Source organism: Protopterus annectens, chromosome 9.part0 (genome assembly GCF_019279795.1).
Source record: "Protopterus annectens isolate FY-2018-M chromosome 9.part0, PAN1.0, whole genome shotgun sequence".
Classification (NCBI taxonomy): domain Eukaryota; kingdom Metazoa; phylum Chordata; order Ceratodontiformes; family Protopteridae; genus Protopterus; species Protopterus annectens.
The window spans coordinates 1,140,603,000-1,140,625,822 of record NC_056743.1 but is presented as its reverse complement, the minus strand read 5'-3'; the positions used below and the strand labels follow the sequence as shown (position 1 = coordinate 1,140,625,822).

General features: G+C 36.1%; 1 protein-coding gene across 1 annotated transcript in view; it reads left to right on the top strand.

The window, feature by feature from the left end:
* Positions 1 to 3,645: 3,645 nt before the first annotated feature.
* Positions 3,646 to 22,823, top strand: part of LOC122811874 (cobalamin binding intrinsic factor-like) — a 206,904-nt gene continuing 187,726 nt past the window's right edge. Inside the window, exons 1-3 of the mRNA XM_044084009.1 lie at positions 3,646 to 3,797; positions 15,066 to 15,254; positions 17,463 to 17,609. Coding sequence (XP_043939944.1) covers positions 3,731 to 3,797; positions 15,066 to 15,254; positions 17,463 to 17,609 — 403 coding nt within the window. The 5' untranslated portion in view covers positions 3,646 to 3,730. The remainder of the gene's footprint in view (positions 3,798 to 15,065; positions 15,255 to 17,462; positions 17,610 to 22,823) is intronic.

The window sequence follows — 22,823 nt, the reverse complement described above, 5'->3', positions numbered from 1 at the left end:
AAACACTGGCAGAAATAAAATATTAAAATAAATATTGTTTTAAATAAACATAGAAATAGAATAACACATCTAATAAAAATGAAAGGAAAGGGATCCCCAAATGTGGCTTATTTGAGCAGTAAGATGGAAAAAATCAGCACTGGATACTTTGAAGAGTCAGAAGACTTTCTTCTTGACAGAAGGGGAAGCTCCAGATACAGAAGAATGACCAAGGGAGAAATCTCTCACAGTGGCAGGGAGAAGCCCCTTTAAAACTAGTTTATTCCTTCACTCAGTGATTGTCCTAGGACCAAATGCAGTGCAGACACTACACTACTAGATAAAAACTGTCAACTGAAGAAAGAGTATCAAAGGCATGAGAAATAATAAGGTCTAACTTGGTAGTTAACAGCTATGTAACTATAAGATAAGGGGAAAAAAAGAGATACTAACTCCTAGTGAGACTATAAAGTCAAAAACCTCTAGTTATATCAGAAAATGGCAAATGATCACTACTTAGCTAAGGCAAGCCTGTGCAGTGGAGACCACATCTTTCAGCATGTGCAGCAAACAAGATCTGGGGTAACATCAGAGGCAGGAGGGGATTGTGGGTAAGGGGGCTTCAGGTTTGGATCCAAAGTCTAGAGTGGCCAAAGTTGAATCCAAAGTCAGATCCAAAGACTTATCTGTTGAGGAACAGACAAAAGGGATAACATCAGTTCTTTTATTTCACTAATCCTATTATATCACTAACTAAAGAGAAGGCAAAAAACTCCCATCGCTACCCCTGATCCTCCAGGAAATTATACTGATATTTTGTTTTTCTTTTTAAACTCTCCAGAAGTCACAGTAAGACAACTGCTAAGCAAATGTAAACCAAATACCTTAGCAGCTGACAAATTAACTGACAAATGCCAAAAGCTAACAGTAAATAATCCTTCCTACCCTATCTCCATACTTATTAACCACTCAATTACAGAAAAAACAGGACCCAGCAATATGGAAATGTCCTATATTTCTCCCCTATGCAAATGTGAAAACTACCAAAATCTTAAACTACTGACAAATAGCTAATATATCCCCCCATCTAAATACTAGAAAAGTGCATCCATACCCAACTTATTACTTACCTTTTTAACAAATATGCAACACAGTGTCCATCCCAACCATGGTACCACAATCACCCTCCTTACTTTTACTAATGCTGTCAACCAATATAGAAATGAATGCAAGCTATTCCCTCTTTATTGATCTGTCTGAAATATTTGCTACTGTCTCTCACTGAAAACTCCTCACTGACCTAGCCTCCCTTGGACTAAGTCACTCATCACTACCATGGTTCTGTAGCTATTTAACTGGCCACCAAAAGGCAGTTAAATGGCAGCAGGAATTTCCCCCTGTCTTGCCAGTCAATGTAGAGGTCCCAGAGGGCTCTATCCTGGATCCACATCTGTTTAACATCTTTGCAAACAAACACACAGAAACCAACCTTGACTTAATTGTGCAGCATGCGGATGATTCTGCACTTATTTGCTCTGCACAAACCCTCCCAAAACTACAATAAATAACACAACTCTCTTTCACTGCAATCGATTCTTGGTTAAATTCTAAAAAAAAAAATGTATCCTTTTCACACCTAGAAAATATATAGAACTAGCATCTTCCTTTCATATCTACTCATCGAATAACACCAAAACAGAAACAGTATCCAAAACTGCTAGGTGTACTAATTGATGAAAAATATAAGTTTGATCAACATCTATCTCAGTTTATCAAAAAACACACATAAAACTAGGTTCCCTCTATAGAATAAAGCTTTGAATCATATGTCAAATTAATTGTAATAATTCTCGCAAACTTTAAATGAGCTTTTTTCCCCATTGAAAAGGGATTATATACATATGGACTTTCCCAGTCAACAAAAGCAAACAAAAAAATAAATAAATTTTGATAGCTATCCGGTACTGGATTACCATAACAGATAACTCAAAATGCTACTGAGGCACTGGGAATGATAAATGTCTGTATCTATAACAATATATTGCACCTGGAATTTTTGATTGCTGACAGAAGCATAAGAGCTTGAGGTAGTTGGCTGAAGACAGTTTCTCACTGGCTATTGAAAAGTAGTTGCAGAAAAGACCGTCAGTGTCTAGGTTACTGTTTGTTGAGAAGGGCTTTATGACTTACTGGATTTTGTCACATTGACTGCAAATAGTGACTGAAAGATGTAAACTCAGGATAACCGACTTGAAGTTTGCTAATCATTGAGAAACTTACGTCTGTGTGCTATATTGCCCAATAGTTAGTAAATACGTTGCAAACCAAAATCACTTTACAGCAATTAGGTTTATAATAAAAAATATATCGTGTTCTGGCCCATCTTACTCTGGGTATTTATTTTAATAACTAAAGACAGTTGTCTTGAAATTCTAAATGCTTTCCAAGATTTAAAAAGGTTGTTGGGTGATTGTTTTGTAGCTTTTTTATTGTTTTTTTTTCTTTGCAGGCCTAATCTGAGTCTGGCATTGATTCTTTATTTGCCATACCTTTTTTGTATGGCATGATATGTTTTACATTTCAAGCTGAATCCTTGGTCTTCATGCTGGGCAATATAAGCCTGAGTCAGGGAAGTGTTATTCTCAGTCAGTGTTTACCTCTACTGCTTTTAATTATCTCTTACTGCAAGGTAAACTAACACAATGTAGTCATGGGACTATGTTGCGGCCATGACGAGGAGCTGCTCATTGTGCACAGTGGTCTGGCCACATAAATATAGGATTAGCTTTGCTGTTTATCTCACACTGTCCTTAGTTATTAAAATGTTTGCCTGGAGTAAGGTGTGTCTCAGTTCATTATATACTTTGGTTATAAGAATAATTGCTGTAAAGTGATTTTGGTTTGAAACCTGTATATTAACTTTTGCGTAATATTGCACAAGGAGACAAGTTAACAAGTTATGTGCAAGCTTCATTCAGTAGTCTTAGATATGAATCTTTCAGTCACTACCTGCAATCAATGTGACTTTGAGAAAGTCACTTAAGCAGGTATTGCTCCTTCTTTGCTCTTGTAAACAGGCAGTTGTACACAGTACATAAATTCACAAAAAATAAACTGCAGACATAGATGACTATAAAGACAAAACATGGAACAATATGCTTTTCTGTGTTCTTCATTCAAAAGTAAAAAAATAACTTATTTTTCTCACAGAAAAACAAAATGTTAATGCCATTTTAAATTTGTTTATCTCATCAGTAAGAAAATATAATTCCAAAAGTAAAGAAATAAATGCATTCCATATGCTGCATTATATTTAGATGTGAGGTTTACAGTGGGACTGTTTATTTTATTTCATTAATATTTATTTTTCAGTTATTTTCTTTTGTTTTAGTTTTGTGAGTTTTTTTTTCTTCTGGTGGTTTGGTCTCATGCAAGCAGCTGTGCATTCCAAGAAGTCTAGGATATAAACTTCTAATGCTTTAGTCTTCCTGAATCAAATTTTACACAACATTTTGAAGAAATCAATCTTTCTTACTGGCATTATTTTCATCCAAGACTGTGACACAATATACAGTTGAGCAATGTATTACTGTGACTCATGAAATATTATGCAATTTATTTGCACTAATTACTTTAGTCTCCTGTACAGAAGGCGGTCACTGCTTTTACGTATCAGGCTGTACTAAGGTACTTAGCTTGATCAATTACAGAGAAAGCATCTCATTCTGTGAGGGAACACAGGGAAGCCACAATGCATAGCTTTTCACTTACAGCCTTCTGCATCCTGATGGTTTCTTGGCAGGTTGTAGAGCTCTGTCGTAAGTATTAAGTTTTTTCACTACTTCTTTTTGTACACTTAAGGCTGGGATTTCAACATTGCTTTTATTACTGCATTGCTTCGCACTTCACTGTTGATTACTGTATAGAGGGGCAGCTCTCTAAACCAGTAATGATGCTCCGTTTTAATGATTATAAGGGGCGTAGTTAAAGAGATTACTACAAGCTAGGAAAGTACAGTTGTGTAAGAGCACTTACCATAAGAGTAGATGTTCAAATGATCATTGCTGCTGTAGCCTAAGCTATATGGATTATATACTATACGGGATATAACCCATAATGTTTAGGTACTGCAGCAGTGATCAATATGAAGAACATCTACAACAGACAATTTCTGTCCTTTATTATGTAAATATCAACTGTTCATCATTTTCATTGTTTAACATAGTTACAAATTATTTGTTGCCTTATTACTGAAAAACTTTTTCTGAACTGTTCTGTCTTGAAAGTGACCATATTCCAAAGCCTGAGGGGTGGATACTCCTATTTCATGGACAGGGCTGGTGTTTTGTTTTTCTTCTTTTTTTCTTTTTTACTTTAATGTTATGATTTTCTTGATGCTACAGACTGTATATTATTTTTGCATATTACATATTATTGATATATTATTTTCCATAAACATGACTGTACATAAAGATTATGCCTTAAACTGTAAACCTCAAACAGTACCATAAGTTACAAAAAAAATAATCAGAACTGTTTAACTCATCAAAAGTATCTGTTCTGAAGCAGTCCCAGATTTTCAATATTTATTTCACATTCAGCATGCGTTTCATTCCTGGGCTTGTGATATTGAAAGTGGAGGTTTTCCTCAGAAATTCTTGATGTGAAGAAAAATCTGCCCAATTCATTAGTTCTTCTAGACCCAAAGGCAGTACAAAATATGGATCTATCACCCTTACTATAGGCATATGGATTTCAACTCCTGATTATTCATACAGTCTGTTTTTCTTTGTTTGCTATTGTTCCTTTGACTTACAGATGTTAGGAAATCTGTGATGCAACCCAAGAGCAAACAACCTTCATTTCCCAACAGCACTCTCACATGAACATACATCTCATCTGCTGCTTTTTAGCATAGTGCTATGATTTTGGTCCATTGATATAGGCTTGCTCCTCCTAGATTTACTGATGTTTCTTATAAAAGTTAGTTGTGCTTATGGGAAAATACCCTTCTTAATAAATAACTAAAAATAATAAGTAAACTAAGCCCAATGATTCCCTGTCACTAATTATATAGGATCTACCACATGAATACATTCTGTTCTAAAAAATAAAAATGTGTTCCTCTTTCTGACCCTCTACTATGATTTTTGAAGGCCAATGTTATGATTTTAATGCTGTGAGGCTGACAGGTATGCACATATACCAGGGGAGAGGAAACCAATTGTGTTTATGGATAATACAAGATGGGCTCCTCCCTTCTCTTTCCACCATTGTTTTCCTCTTTGTATGTACCATAAGGTTGCATTTGTACACATAATGCAAACTTGTAGATTTGGTGGACTTAAGATATGGTGATGCCAAGCACCTTCTGCTCAGAAAAAAAATTATGAAGCACTTATTGGCAGCAGAACAGCCTTCTACCCAGTAACATAGAGATAAAACAAGGCCTTTGATTACACAGGGGGCTACTGCACAGTAGTCAGCTCAGCTAAGGGTACAACAGGATCGGCCTTCATTATTCAGTTTAGACTAGTGTTGTTTGCATCACAAGAAGTAAAACATCCATCATTAAATGGTATGACTGGGGCCTCATGATGCCAGATTGACGGTTATATAAGATCATTATCTTAACGTAAAATCTGCTTCATATGAGCTAGAAATTTTATATTTTTATTCAGATCCCAGCTGTATGAATTACCTGACACATACATGCTAAAAACTCCATTGTCAACACAACATACACGTTTGAAACAAGGCAATAAAAAACAAACCTTGTTGCAACACTATTAAAGACTCCTATAAAAACAATGTGTGTGTGTGGGGGGGGGGGTTGAACCCCATACTCTTAATACTTATATGTACTAACACTGAGATTGCTGTAACTCAAACCAATGGGAATTATCCAAGATAGCATGACATCAGAAGAAGTATATAAGAAAGCTACTTGCATATCAGTGTTAGTTTGCACTGAAGATCTGCCTTGCTTCCTCCTGTCTGCCGTAAGCCAGGTTAACCTTACAGAAATAAAAAAAAATACATGAAGAGAGGGTTGCAAACTTTGGAACAAGTCTTATACTAGCAAATGCCAATGACAGAGGAAAGCATTATACTAATTATGGAATAAACACCAGGATATCCTATTCCATTCTAAATTAAAGTTCATCTCATTCCCTACTGACCAGCCTACTACTCACACCATGGAGCTTGCTCTAGTCTATATATGTATATCCATACAGTGAATGGCATGATAGCAACAGCATTATATCTCTCCCAGTCTGTCTATCATACGACTTGGAAACTACCTTGAATATTACAACATAAGTGGAACATGACAGTGAAAAGCCAAATTATGGGAAATTCTGTGTAGTCTTTCTTCATTCCTAGTATTGTCATAACCATCAAGCACCTGTTCTCTACTGATTCATCCCCCCAAGTTCTCAGCATTTCAAAGAAACTTCACACATGTGGTAACAGTCATGAATCCTGACTGCAGAATCAGATTTTTTTTGTTTTTGTTTTGTTTTCCATCTGCCCTCTCCAGTTTTGGCCTGCTGATTTAGTGCAATGTCTGCTATACTAGGTTCTTATGTGAGTTCATGTTTCTGTAGACTTGTTATGCCTAACTAGACAGCGACAGGGCTCCTTCTCCTACCTTCTTGCATGGCATTAACTTCAACAGATGGATACATACCAACTCCTCACTACCCAGATAAATGTTAGGTGCTCAGACCCACCCATCCCTGACATGATTCTTCCACTACTCAGACTTTCAACTGAGCCAAGATCAACTGGGCTGCAATTAGGGATTTATCCCTCTATGCCAAAGAGCAGCTAACTAGCATGTGTTATGGGTGTTACCAGCTTCACTATCTCTGTGTTTGGATGCTGTGGAGGAGAACAACGGTTAGTGGGAAGGTAAACATATATGTTAAAAAGAATTCCAAAGGTTTTAAAAATGAAAGACAATACTTTCATTAAACAAACGAAGAAATTATGGATTTATTAGATAACTAAAATATGCTTTTGGTCAATTTCACAGTCATTTTCTAGGACTCTTAGGAGTAATGACCAATAACAAGAACAACCAATATAGGTGGACTGGGGATTAATACCAAAGTCTTTCAAAAAAGAAAATAAGAAATAGTATAAATTTCTATGTACAAGGACCATATGCAAGGGCTTAATATTTGAGGATGAAGACAAGCCAAAATATACAGAATATTTAAAGATTTTAAAAGTAAAACCATAATAACATGCATTTGTGAATGTTGAATGCTTTATTGCACTAATCTAACAATAGTAATACATTCCTGGACACCCCCCTGATTTAGGCACATAACTCCATATGTAATTGGAGCTGTGACTGCATGCAGACAGTGGTCTAGAATCTACTAGTGATCACACAGCAGAAAGCTAACTAGAAATAAAGCATCATAAACATCAGGAAGCGTAATGTTTACTTCTCGCATGAAATGATGAAATGGAGTGTTGTCATAAAGTAACAGACAGTGATCTCTGTCCTACTTAACCCTGCATGTATTGTGCAGCCAAGTAAGGATAACCTAAGATCATATTAGAGAGCATGCATACTCCCCTGCTCTCAGCATTGCTAATGCTCAGTCCCAGTGCCACCGTTTTTTTGAGGATTTGCACCTCAGGACTGAAAACCACAAAAGAAAAATAATGTTAAAAAAAAACATACACTAAGATAAAGTAACAATCACTAGGCTGATAGTCTGCAGTGTGAGCCATCATCAGGCTTCCAGTCAGCAGTGCACTGGCCAGCCACAACCTTCTCTTCCCCCAACAAACAGGCACTTCAGGCGTGTCATCTCCCTCCCAGACAATGCAATACTTTTTCTGCCTTCTGTTTGCTTTTGAGTCAGTGCTAATAGACACAAACATCTATCATGTTCCAGTTGACTGAGCCCTAAATGATATTTCATGTAAGAGTATATTCAGTATTAGAAATCAGAAAAGGAAATAACTGCCACATTCATAAACTACACATACCTTTTGTGATTTTCTATAATTTAGTATCTTAGTTACTTATTTTCTGAATGTTCTTCCTGTGGACCTATTTTGTAAATAAAATATTAAAAAGATTTACATTCTACTCAGAAGACATACTTGCTGAGATTAAAATTGTCATTTCTATATTAAGATAATTTTACCTACACTGCAAAATTTTAGTTATTTTCATTTCTATAGTAACAAAACCTCCTTTTTGCCTTCACTGAAAAATTACAACTAGTACCTTTCTGACACAGACTAGTGAAATTGTTAAAAAGCTGAGATCAAAATACTGAACACTATGAAAGTTATAAAATGGACATTCTCCAAATGATGCACAGGTTCATTACTTTGTTAGTTTTACATATATCTGTCTCCATATGCTTATGTCCCATCTCATGAACAGCACTGCTGTTATTCCCTAATCCCACTCCAAAGGGTATTATTTACAATAACTGTCTGCAATTAACTTTTAGATCATAGCTGTACTAACATCTGTGGCAAATTATAATAGGAGTGAAACTGGTGGCTGCCCAGAGCCTACAGCTTCTGGGGGCCCATGGCTAGGCTACACAAGCAGTTCAACCCAGCTGTGACCCTGTGTATCATGGATGTTTATTAGGAGGGGATATGCTAATTAGAAAGCTTCTAGAAGTCATGTGGGCATATGTTGGTTTAGGCATTACTATCTGCCTCTGTCTACCAGAGACACGGGGCCAGACCCGAAGTGAATTTCCAATTGCCCATCCATTGGTCAAGGTTACACTTAAATAGGGTTATGGATAGACGCTGCTTCATGTGGATGGGGAACCTGTTCCAGAGTATGAAGATCCTCTAAGACACATATCTGCCTCACCAACATGTCTTATTTATGTCACATACCAAATTTAAATCCTTGGATCTAGTGGTTCTGATGCTGTTCATTTTGTGGATGTGCAAATGTTCCTTCAGAGCTGGATCCAAGGCTGGCTTGAATGTCAGGCATAGATCACCTCCGAGTAACATGTTGGAGACAGAGTATTGAAACAGGGTTTTAAGACAATCCACATAGGACAATGTACTTAAACCCTAGATTCTCCTGGTAAGGAGCCTTTGTGGGTGTTTCAGCTGTTCCATATGTTTGTCAGGTACATGCTGAAGGGGTCATTATACTCAATTATGGTCAGATAAGGGTCAAATAAAGTAGCACTATGACTTCCATGAACCGGGATGCCATGCTTTTACTTATAAGTTGGACAACATATAATGATTTTCTTACTACCTTGACCACATGTTTGTCAAAGACCAGATTACTGTTGACATATGTTACTGGTTCAACACTTAGGGTTGTCTTATCAGTGGAGTAATTAAACTGGATGACAGGAAGCAGCTCATTTTTAGCTTACAGCCTTAATCCCCTGCACTGCCAGGTATTTTTGCACTTCTTTATATTCTAATAAATCACTGAAGATTAAAAGTCATTGAGATTTACAATCAGTCAATAATGCCAGTCATTAGAGTTATGTGCAGTATTAATGCACTGATTCCTGTAGTTAAAAGGACAGGGTTTTAATTTTTTCACCTCCATTTACTGTGTGAATTCAGCAAGATATAAAAGATGGTCACATCTATGTGTATCTGTGTAAATAACTGATTCCTGCATCTTACAATTCTAGTTGTAACTTATGAATTAATGGACTGGGTTAACCCTGCTTTTTCCTGTGTCAAGGGTGTGGAATTTGAATCATTATCCTCCCTTTCTAGTTTAGGGTGGCAGTTGGTACAGAACGCCAAGGCTGTGAGTTGGAGTACCTGGGAAACAGGCTTTGATTTCCTTAGCCCTCCTTTGCCTAGTGTAACCTTGGTAAGTCATTTAACTAGACAATGCATTGAGACAACTGGAAATTTGGGCTGGGCTCCTTAATGGTCCTCTGGACTGCAAACCTATGAAACAGAGTATTATATTGTAAATGAAGGAAACAGATTGTAGTAAGGAGGAGCATTATCACATTAAACATGTTCTTTGGGTATGATCCTTGGATTCCTTGTATTGTTGTTAGTGAGGTTATTATATAGCTTTGAACAAATCTGACAGCATGAAGTCTATGCATTTATTAACTATGAATTCATTTTACTTTAGCTTGTTTTTTTGAGGTACACAGGTGTGAAATGCATTTTGTGCTACAAACGTTTGTCTAGCACTTATGAACTGTTCAAGAGCTACTTTCTGTAGCACAGGGTTTGATTCCCTTAGCCTCCATTTATCTTCTGTATGACCCTGACCAAGTTACTTCATCAGCCAGTACTACTGGGCTACGCCTGAAAAGTGACACTTGTGTCCAGTGGGCTGCCCCAAGCTGTTATTACATTTATTACACATGTGTCTTTTAAATTCCTATACCCTTCGCCAATAGTTAGTGCTTCACTATATACTATTTGATTATAAATCCTAGCATATCTCTTGTAGTTTAATAGGTTGCCAAATGCATTCTCACTAAATGTGAGCTTTAAAGAAAGACAAGTATATGGTTTCTCATGCTAAGTCTGTTTCCAATGTGAGTGGTTTGTTTAAAAAATGGCTGTCAGTGTTTTTGCTGTAAAATTTGAAATAAAAGTTTTAAATGAAATTCAAATCTCTATTATAACTGATAATTATAAAAGTAAATAAGAAAATAATATTTTCAGTAGTAACTCAAGTGGTATTTATACTGACTAGAAGAAATTTGGCTAGGACATCTTAATATGTCTACTGAAGTTTGGTTTAACTAACATTAATAAATATGGCTTGACTAATAAAGACGCAAACTTTTGCAATCAACAGAAAACAAAACAGAGATAAGTAAAAGCTTGGAAAAATGGAAAATGTCACAGATATTGTGATATTCTATTTAAAAGCATGATATGCTTTGGACAATGGCAGATAGAATGAAGAGAAAAAAGAAGACACATTGGAGTAGGGCATATTTTTATGGTTCTTAAAAGAGGTAAAGCAGCCACAGAAGAATAACAAATTTCCATTTTGGACTTAGAGTAGTACATAAACAGGAAATATGTAGAAAAACAGAGAAAATACAGAGATAAACAAGAAAATGTGCAGCTATCTTTATGGAACAGGCAGAGGTTGATTACAAATTATATTCATTCAAGAGATTTTTAAGCTATTGTCAGCAGATTGTGAAATGCTGAAGAGATGTCATAGCTTCTGTTTAGTATGCCATGCTGTTATGAATAAAAGCTACCTGTTTGATGAAACTGGCAGTATATTTGACCCTTGTGGAACTATCAGCAGATATTACTGGTAACCCTAGCAAACAATGGTGCATGCTCTGACACGGTGCCTGAATCATAATTTTCTCATTGAATGAAAACAGAAAGAACTGCCTTCACATTTATGAAACCTTGCACCACTCCATGGAAATCCACAAACTCAAGATTAAATAATCACTAAAAAGCGAAAAAAGCCATGTTCCCTCAAAATGTTTTTGTTTTGCCAGACTTAGTCTATTCAGACCAGGAAAAAAATTATTTCTTTAGCAATGATGATCTTTACACACACCCAGAGCCTTTCGACTTTTCAAAACCCATTGGTTGGCTTGCTTAGAGACACAGGTTTATGTGATTTCATGTGGCAAACAAATTAGGTAAGGAAACTGATGAAATTCAGGTAAATATGCTTCTTTATTCTATGGGGCATGAAGTGGAAGCCAGATACATTCACTGAGGAACAGAGTGTTACATATGAGTTAGTAAACTCAATTAATATTTTGGGCTAAAAAGAAAAATAATATACAAAAAGGAATGCTTTCAGAGATGTGTACAAGCAAAGGGTGAATATACAGAAGTTTTTTTGACGTGACTATACAAACTGAGAAAAAATTGTGGGTTTAATGGCACAAAAGATGAGCAAATAAGAGGCTAAGTTGTGATTGGGCTGTTTGACATAGCAGTGTCTCAAAGGTTACACTTTAGCATTACTCTAACTTTACAGAAAACAATACAAATCACTGGAAAGGATGAATTAGTAAAAAGACAAAATTCTAGTTTGAATATGGCTGATGATTTTTGTGAGGTAAAACAAAAAGTAAATGGCAAGTTTCATGACAGGCACAAGTGTGGTCAAATTAAATGAATGCACATGAAACACAGTAATTATAAGTATGCATGAGGTGTGACCATTACCACAATGAGTCAGGTCAGTGTCCCACACATGCCAGAAGGTGTAGCGGATGTAAAAAACTATGCCAATTTGATGTTTTTTTGGCACAGTTAGTGAACATGAAACTAAAAATAATGTGATACAAGCAGTTTTCCTGAGTTCAGTCATTATAGCATATGATTTAGAAGCAGTCTGGCAAATTAAAATTATTATTCATGGAATACAAGTGAGCTTTAATACTGATACAGGGGCCAATTTTAATGTGATATCTTGTGTTGTATACTGAAGCTTCTCAAAGTACCTACAGCTGCATGAAGCAGAGAGTAAAATTTATAGTCCAGCAGGCAAATTCAAATACTTTGGAGGATTTCTAGCCTTGTCTGAGTAGAAGGAGCACACATCTGAGATATGGGTTTATGTGCCAAAAGGTTTGTTCATAAATAATCTGTTCAGCAGAACTGTGGCATACAGTTTGGGCTTAATTGCTAAAATTGATGAAGTGAATATAAATATATTTAATAAAGCTGGCCTGGTTAATTTTGAAGCAGTAAAGATTAAGGTAAAATGAATGTTGTTCCTTATGCCTAGGCTATACCCAAGGCAGAGCTTAACTGAATGCAATGACTTAACATTATCATAAGTTTAAGTGAACTGACTGAGTAGTGTGTTTCTATAATCACAGTAATTAAAAGGAATGGATAAGTTTAAATATGTGCTAATTAAAAAAAAAAACTCAGTGATGCAGTTGTGTAAGACAAGTTAATTCCATCTACTGTAGAACACATAGCACCCAAGATTGCTAATGTTACAGTGTTTTCTATAGTAGATGCATCCACTGGGGTCTGGCAAATACCTTTAGAGAAACAAAGACAAAAGCTAACAGCCTTCATTGCCCCTATTGGAAGGTTCTGTTTTAAATGACTGGCATTTGGCATAACTGATGAAGGGTGTTACCCGAAAGCTTTATTCCATTTTATGTGAATAAATTGAGCGTTTTTTCATCTGTTTGTTGTTTTATTTGGCATAACCTCAACATCCGAAGCCTTTCAGCACAAGATGACTAATTTACTCCATGATCTGGATGGCATTGATGTAGTTAATTTTATAGTCCTGCACAGAAACTCAAGTATGTTGGGAGATTTCTAGCCACGTCCAAGTGGAAGGGGCACAAATCTGAGATTTGGGTTTATGCATCAGATGAGTTTATGCTTGGAAGACAAATTCAAACTGACATGCCAAAGCTTCAGTCTAAATTTTTTCTGTTGAAGCATATACTCAAGCCAACCTGCTATTTTAAAAGAAGGAAATGATGTAATATCATTAATATGCAATAGACTGCCTTATTGGTATAAACCTGCCATTTTAAAAGAAGGAAATGATGTAATATCAGTTATAAGGATCTGAGGAAGGGTCGTGGTGGTGACCTGAAAGCGCTTATCCTATGTTCTTCCTTTTTATTGTTTTATTGCTATTTTAATAAATTTATGGATTATTTAGTACCATTTAGTGCTTGGCTCAAGTATATACTTCAATACAAAAAATATATTGCGTATAGCATGTCTGAGTGATATGGAGATACGGAGCTACTAAGCTGTGCTCTAGAAAGTTAAAAGTGTGATAGTACGCCTTTGCTGTTCATCGCTTATCGTCAGCTGCTTGCAGTTTGAGCGTATATACCAAGAACTGTGTAGCTGCTTGTGATTTGAACGTATTTTGAACAGCACATTGGATTCGTTGATTGATCCTGGCCATGTTTATTGTGCTGTTTGTTGGCGTTTTAATAATTTGGATTTTATACAGCACACTCCTGTCGTATTCCGGTGTTGTATTGATTGGACTTAATATATATATTATATATGTTGTTGTCTTTCGGCTTTTCCCGGTTAGGGGTCGCCACAGTGGAACTCTGGTCCGCTAATGATTGGCAGTAGATTTTCACAGTGCCGAGTTGCCAGCTCGATGCCCAACCTTCAACGAAGGCACGCCCATTCACGCATGTCTTTCAGAACGCCACTCAACCTGCAGGGAGGACATGCAGACTCCACACAGAAGGCACTCCCCGCACACTAGCTGATAATCGAACGGGAGAACTTCTTGCTGTGAGGCAACAATGCTACTGCTGCACCACCGCAGAATATATATATATATATATATATATATATATATATATATATATATATATATATATATATATATATATCTATATATGCATAATGACACCTTATTGGAATGTCGTCACTTGAAACCCTGATTGCCAGCACACTGAAAAAAGACAAAAAAATTCTGGATTAGGATGAATCTCGAACATCACTCTTCATCTTTAAACTTCCTCCCATACCCTGCATACTGCTGAACTTATATATACTTACTCTGAGCTCACTATATGTCTGAGAAAATGGAATACTGCAAGAAATGTCTATCTCGTACTTAATATATGTAGGTCTGCTTTTTTTGACCATTCAGTCTCCGTTTTTCAGGACTCACTCTAGGGGGTCCTGATGTTTCAAATGGTTACCATGTATAATATATATTTGTGTGTGTGTTAGTGTTCTTTATTTGGGCAATTATCTTGTAGTTTATTATTTTCTGTTCATTCTGTGGGGACTTTTTTCCCCTCGGGTCTCCTTTGCAAATGGACTTTGTAAAGTAGACCAACCAAATTAACAAAAGATAAACAAATAAAACAGGTGTCTACTGTAATGAAGTATAACATTCTGGGCAGATATACTACTACACTAATGAAATGACCAACCTATATCATCAACCTTAGTACATTCTTTCTATAAGCATATTTCACACCAAAAGCCTAGTGATGTACTGATGTTAGCAATAGATTTGATTTCAGATCATTTGTAAAACAGCCTAACATGAGTCCTGTTCTAATCAGGACATGCACTGTTTAATGTATGTCTGCTTTTTCTTTTGTGTTTTCCAGCTATTCCTGCTGACCAGCAGCCACTAGTTGACGATCTTCTGAGATTAATGGTCAATTCAATAGACAAGCAGTTTTCACCAAATCCAAGTATCCTGATTGGCCTTCGTCTGGCACAGAATCACAGTCTTGCTAAGGAAAAGCAACTCCTACAGGCACTGAAGGATGATGCAGTCAAACGAGTGGAAAATGGTAATGTCACTTTTGAATGATTAGTTTCAAACAACTCTAAAACAGAGGGTGTTACACATGTAAAACTAGATGCATGTTTATTAACTTCCATATATATCTATTTTTTCCAAATAAAATGTCATGCCTGTCTGTATTTTTGATTTTTTATATAACTGATTTGTGACAAAATAATTTAAACAATGTGTATTTCATACCAAGATTCAGGAGCACTTTAACCTGTTGTGATATGCAATTAATGTGTTTAGGTCACATGAAGCATTTGTAATGCTGTAATTAAATCAAAAGGTGCTTCAACAAAGTATTAGTTTAAGGGTGTGCACACTTATGCAACCAGCTTACTGTACGTTTACTATTTTTTATAGTTTTCCCCTAACAAATTTGTTTTTCAATTGAATTGTAAAGGTTATAGGTCACATTAAAGGTGGGAAAAGTTTTGAAATGATTTATTGTGGTCTCATTTTATTTATATCACAAAAACCTGCCATTTTAACAGGGCTGTGTACAGTTTCTTTATCGACTGCATGTTCCCACGCTTATGCAGTACATCAGTGCTGTGTAAAGGAAGCAACGGAGAAAGGAAGATCTCTATTGCTTCTTTGTTTCTTTGTTTTTAATTAAAACATTGAAATCTGGAGATTTCAAATGAATGGAAGAGACAGGAGAGAGAAAAATATAAGGATAATCAGGTATGTTCTTCTAGTTTTGTATAACGTATCTGAGTATCCTTGTTATTTGTGTCTGTCTCATCTCTCTTGTTCAAGTCTCCATATTTTGTAAGACTCTTAAAAAAAATATGAAAGAAAAGGAAAATTTTAATAGCATATATTAATTGAAGAGAGTCCGGGTGACTGGACATTTTTCCATTGGGATATATTCGATTTACAATGGGCACGCTGGTTGGGCTGGTTGGGCTGACTAATCAACGTGCTCATTTTGGAATGTTAATGGCCAGTCATTGTATAATACCAATTAAGAACATTTTGGGATACTAGAAACTGCTGTTTGCTGATTTCTTATCTACTTTCAGTCATTTTATATTTGTTATACTCCATCTAAACATCTAATTTAAGAAAAATACACTATCGTTATGCTAAAAAAAAAATCCCTTCATCCTTGCACAAAGTTCTTTACACTTATCTTTCAATAATTTTCATTTTACTCATATTTCTACAGTACAAGGCTGAATCTACAAGTCTCATACCAGCCTAAAAACCTGAAATTTGATTGCAGCTTTCAAGGACATATTTCCAGGAGGCAAGCTCACATACACCAGTCTGCTACTGCATGACAGTGTCATAGTCCCTCAGAAATACACATTATAACTCTGATGCCATATGAAATTGAGAGTGAAGGATAAAACAACATCAAAAGATACACTTAGTGTTTCACTTTCAAAGCAAGTCTGATATTTTTGGACTGAAAGAATATGCATCATGACCCTCTCACTCACTAATGGCCGGTTGTAAAGAATTCTCTTGCCTTGGCCCTACAATCATTAACAGCATTTATCCAGAAATTCTATGCCTTCTTTTGCTGTCCTTATTTCTAAGCATTCTTAAAATCTATTAGATCTCTGTTACTTTCTGCAGGAATGTGTATGCAGGAATAGGAGTATCTGATCCATTCATTCTGGTATACAGGAAAAATGAACATTTTATGCTACTCTTAAGCACTTTCTTATTTTCTCCATGTCATTGTATGTTGATGTCATTTCATGTACAGTGACTACCAGAAAACCAGTAAAAAAGTATTTGTATTTTACTCACTAGGATGTTTCTGGACAATGACCAAAGTAGTCCAGTCCACCTTCTGCCTCAAAAAAAAAAATTTTTTTTCCATATCTCACACAAAATCACAAAATGTTATACTAAAACAAAAGTAATTTTACATTTTGAAGAAGAAATCAGATTTCAGGTAAGGCATAAGGTGTTTTTGAAAACGCTGCTGAAATGTCAACAGCCTAGATATGACTTCCACCTCTATGCACAATAGTGTCTATTTTTATTTTATTTATTTTTTTATTCCAGCAAGCTAATACTGACATTTTAAGATTGTGTTGTGACAGATTGTGGTAATTTTTTTTTAATTCTGAGATGTGATTTTTCCACATCAGCAGAACACTTATGAAATCACTGGTAGATGCTTAGAACCTGCTCATATCTTCTGTGGATTTGTTTTCAAGTTATTCTTTATTTGGATTTTTCACAGGACTTGAGTTTACATCAGGACAGGTTGCCCTTTATGTCATGGCAATATCAGCTTGCTGTGAAAACCCAGCCAAAGTTTTAAAGGTGAAAAATATAGACCTGGTAAAGATTTTGTCTCAGAAGATGGAAGATGAGATGGAAGAAATGGGTGAGTGGAGAAGGGAATGCAATTAATATTTCTTAAGATCTAATTTGTGTAAGCAGTAGGGAAAAAGCAGTTACAGTAAGTGTCTTTCATTCAACTACCGTTCTAATGGTGATAGCAACTGTATTTCTATTAAAGTAACAGCTGGGTGTTTTTAATGTTTTCTACTGGTATTTGAACTTCTGTCCATATGTAACAACTGGTTTACTATCAAAATCTCAGTGAAAGTGCAAGCGTTCATATGTATGACCCAAAATGTACGAGCATCCAATAACCGATCATGCATATAACCAAAAGAGGTATTTAAGGACGGTTGACAATTCAGGAATGTCAACTATGCAGAAAATACCTATACTTCCAGTTTTGTGCTACAAACCTCCTCCAAGATCACACTATAGTGAGGGAAAGGGTACATTTCCAAATCCCCTCCATAGTGCAATCTCCACTCAGAACAACGATTTTACAACAGCAACTGATACTGTGCATTTGCTGTTGTGAATTCAACACTTTTTTTTTTTTTGCTAAAACAAGAACCTTGTAAACTGCTTTTTGCACATTTTGCATCTCACAGATGACCAACGACATTTTGATGGTAATCTGTACAGCTTAACAGTTTACAATGTTTCCATCACAAAATGTGTTTTCTATTTCTGCTTTAGCATTTTGAGGTAATAGGTAAATTCCTTTTCTTATATGCTTGCCATCTTTTGTCAGAGTCTATGTTTGAATCCCTGCAGTTCATTTTGACTTACAACACTAATGTTGCATATTGTTTCATGGATACCTGATGATAAAATGATGTTAATGTTTGTTGCCCTTACATAGCTGAGCCTAAAAAATCAAATGTGAATGTCAGTAAATGTTATAAAATGTAAATCTGAAACCATAAATGTAAACAGTAAATCATAAAACATTTAATAGCTTGTTCCACTCCTTCTATATCAGAAGTAACGCAATGATGTTTAACTCCTTTACAAGAAGTCTGAGTTGAAAAGAAACCTTTACTCAACTCATAGCACTGTCAACTACATGTGAAATTTTATCACTAATACCAATTGCTCAGCTTCTAGTATGCAAGTAAATGAATGAACACCAGCAAATCGATACCCATAACACTCACTCATGATCCATGTTAACATTTCTTGGAGTCATACCTTTGTCACCTACAGATATAGACTCAGAGTTAAGAGGTTACTTAAATCATATGTAAATGGGATAACAAACTACATTACATTATAAGTTTTGTTAACCACAATATGTACATTCAGTTGCTGGAGAGATAAAGTAGTTTGCAGCAGTAACATGAAATAGCTGTAAACAGAAGGGTGTTAGAAAAGTGTGTCACTCACTGCATATTCTAAAAATGCAAGTATGTGAATTGTATTTTAATAAATGTATTGAAAAAAGTCATGTTTCTGTGGGGAACAGCATTCCTCCAATACCCCCACACCACCACACACCACTAATATAGTGCAATATTTATCAGGATGCACTACACTGGACAATATTTATCAGGATGCACTACACTGGAGTAAAGGGAACTCTCAATTTTGTGTTTGTAGAGGTTGGGGAAATAGCACCAATCACCACACTGCAGAGTATGAAAAATGCAGTCCCTGTACAAAATACCTTATTGCAGTTATTATTCTCATTTCTTATTACTGTTATTCCTTTTATGGGGTACGTATTTTTCATGTTTAATGATTCACTCCTATTAATTTGCATATATCCCTTTCTGAGTATAAATGTAATCTATAAGTTTACATTCTGAAAGTCAAATTTCTGAGCATCAGTTTATCACCGTTTCCTACCATCCAACCACATACTTCCCTCTTTTGGCTTGTTGATGACTACTAAAGTACTTTCTAAACAAATGGATTTTCTGCCTTTTTGACATTTATCAGCACAGGGCAGTGGAATATGCATTTTAATGTATAGCATACTGATTACTGGAATTAGACTGTTACATGTCATGAAAAGAAAAAGAGAAATTCAAGACATTCAGCTATGGAACTGGATTCAAACCTCTCTTCAAATAGCTACCATATAAGTAACTTTGTCTAGGGTCCTGCTTAATGTAAATCATTTATCTGTAACTATGAATATTTATCATCAGTTCAAAGGCCTTTTTATGTAATAGGAGATATGATCAATGCACTGTAATAAATTAATTTGAATGTATATTGGAAAATAACAGTTTATATAGTGTTATTGCATTATTATCTCTCCTCTACCAGCCTTCCATTAAATTTCCTTTCCCTTTTCAAATTCCTTACTTTTCCATTGAATTTAATGAAAAAAATATTTTGAAACAGATATCACTGTAAATTCTGTTCATATGTTTATATCTCTAGAAAGAAACTGTAGTATTCCTTCATCAAGCAGGCATGTAGTAGCCTTCCTTTCAGGCCTTATTTATCTCAATTCCATTGTCTCAACAATCTCAAGGCTGTAACAACATTTATGATCTACCAAATATTTGTACTCTCTTTATCAGCAAATAGTGTTTTATAGAATGTCCATTCCACCCAGAGTGCAGCATTGGCACTGCTCTCTCAATGGCCTTCTGTTTAAAACTCTGCACTGCCAAAAAACAAACAAATATTCCAAAACTGAGGAACCCAGTGAAAATGTTTTTTCATCTCACTCAGAGCATTTTTGGTTATTAGCAAGGTTTTTCACCTGTGCACTACGTGAATGTAACTTGCTTCATGGTCTACTTTTAATATTCCCTTTTAGAAAACAGTCTGCATGCATGTACTTACAGAAACACACCAAAACAATATGATTCAAATAAAACATCAAAAATAATACAAAACATGTCCAAAAGAGGAAAGAAACTTCATCTTTAATATGGTTTAGCACTTCTGTCTAGTAAATAGACTTTGTCTGAACAAATTCATACGAAACATCAATCAGTTATATAATGCTCTAAAATCACATGATGCAACGTGCAAAACATGACTTAAAGCACCTGATCTGTAAGCATTCACTAAAAGCAATGCAGTTTTCTCTGTTGAGATTCCAACTGTAAAAAAACTCCAAACTGAACCCCCAGCTGTAAGTCTAACTCACTTTTTTCCAGCAATGCTCTACAGTCTCCATCTCTTGTAGTTATGGTAACTTCATCTATCTCAAAATGAACTTTCTAAAATTTTAACACAATATACTATTTCTGTACAGGACACTGCCTTTTTTTCTTTGTCTTTATGCTTACTTATCTTCATAGATTCTCTGATTTAGCTTTTTCTCAGTTATAACATAACAGAATGTTTCACTTGAATCGTATGTAGCTAAATTTACCACCCAGCTAGATAGACTTGTGTAATGTTTATTATCACCCACTGTCCTTTTGTAACCTGCTCTTGTGGCATAGGGTACTGTTTGCATAAATCCACAATATTGTAAGAAACCACACAGATATGTGCCATTAGCTTAGCTAGAGGTTCTGTTTACCTCCAGATCTAATTCTAAAAAAGCTTTGATCTTCATTGCTGTTTTCTGCACAGATAATGGCCTTTCCACCCCTCTGTATGTTTTCCAGGTGTAATCTTAATTTGACCGGCCCCCTTTTAAATAACTCACACCAACACTTAAAGACAATTGACAACCTTTATTAATATTACAGAAACATAAACTTTATTCACATAGAAACAAATAACAGGAAAAAACAGCAACTTCACAATTCTCGAATGATCTCAGGGCAACGTGCCTACTCACCCTGACCGAGTCATACATCAGGGCAGCGTACCCACTCAGCCTGTTCCATCATCCATCAGGGCAGTGTACCTAGTCACCCAGCCAAACCTTTAAATGGGCAGTGTACTTGCTCACCCTTTCCAACCAACTATTATCCAATTAAGTTCACTTATTGTCAAGCAGTGTCCAGCAACTCACTTGATCCCCAACTCGAAGCTATGACCACCTTCACATAGAGGGGGAACAGAAGAGGGCAATAATTTCCCTCTTCTCCGCCCACCAGCCTGCACCCAGGCTGTTCCCCCCTTATGCCATCTCATTCACAATACCTTCTAGAAACAACTTCAAGTGAACTTTAAACAAATCCAAACCCACATCATTCAAATGCACCCTGCCTGATTGGAACCAAACTATGTCACCATCTGAAAAGTCCCTATGTTCAAAGGTATACATACCTAAAACCCTTAGTTGCTTAGCAAACCTCTGATTAACAAACCTCCTAACCCACTCAATAGCCTGATAACTAAACACATTCCTCCAAGTCAAACATGGAACTAACTCTGGACCACGCTATACACATACCCAGGTACAACATCTGCAACTTCAACAAGTCCAGTAAAATGATATCTACTAACCGCTTCTTTGAAAGAATTCCTAAGTCATTACCTCCCATTACCACCGCTAATATCTAAGAACATCCTACCCTCAACCTTACCTGCTCAAACTCATGCATCAATCCATACCCTTCTAACCCCATGCCAAGTCACTGTCCAACCTAAGTGAGACAAACCTAAATTTTTTCCATCCGCCCTAACCACGGCCAATTTCTCTACCCAGTGGATATAAAAATGACCTATGATGACAATCTGCTTTCCTAAAAGAAAAGAAAATTAACAACATACTCCAAGCAAAACTTTATCTAATATATGATAGAAATGCATTTGAAGATCATCTCCCCACCCTTTTAATAACGTCAATAGATCTATCATCCCTAGCCAAGTCTGAAGTCCTACCAATGCAAAATAAATGAGATGCAAACCTCTCTGCTGGAAAACTCATACAACGAAAAACCATCCTGATGAGCTGTACAAACCAAGCACTTGTCACTCCCCTCCCATCAGCTGAACAGAAAACTAAGTCATATGGGTCCCCCACCTGGATCCATCTTAATTCCTTGGACACCTCACTGGGCAAAGCCCAACATTCGTATCTGCATTGAGCATGACCACTGAACCTTTACCCAGTTTATCTGTCTCAGTCTTTTGCAACCCAATAATAACCGACCCAGAGCCTATCATTACATCCCTCCAATGTAATGATCCTAACAACTCAGACACTTGGAAAGCACCAAAATATAACCATGCACACAGTGTAAACCACATAACATAATCCAAGGAGTTAGCTTCCAATAACGCTAGACCTTTCCACAAAACTTTCAACAACACCTTTGTCAGGGGTCATCTCATGTCACTACATTTCCCAGCCACTTTCCCCCATCCTTTCAACATATGCCCTACT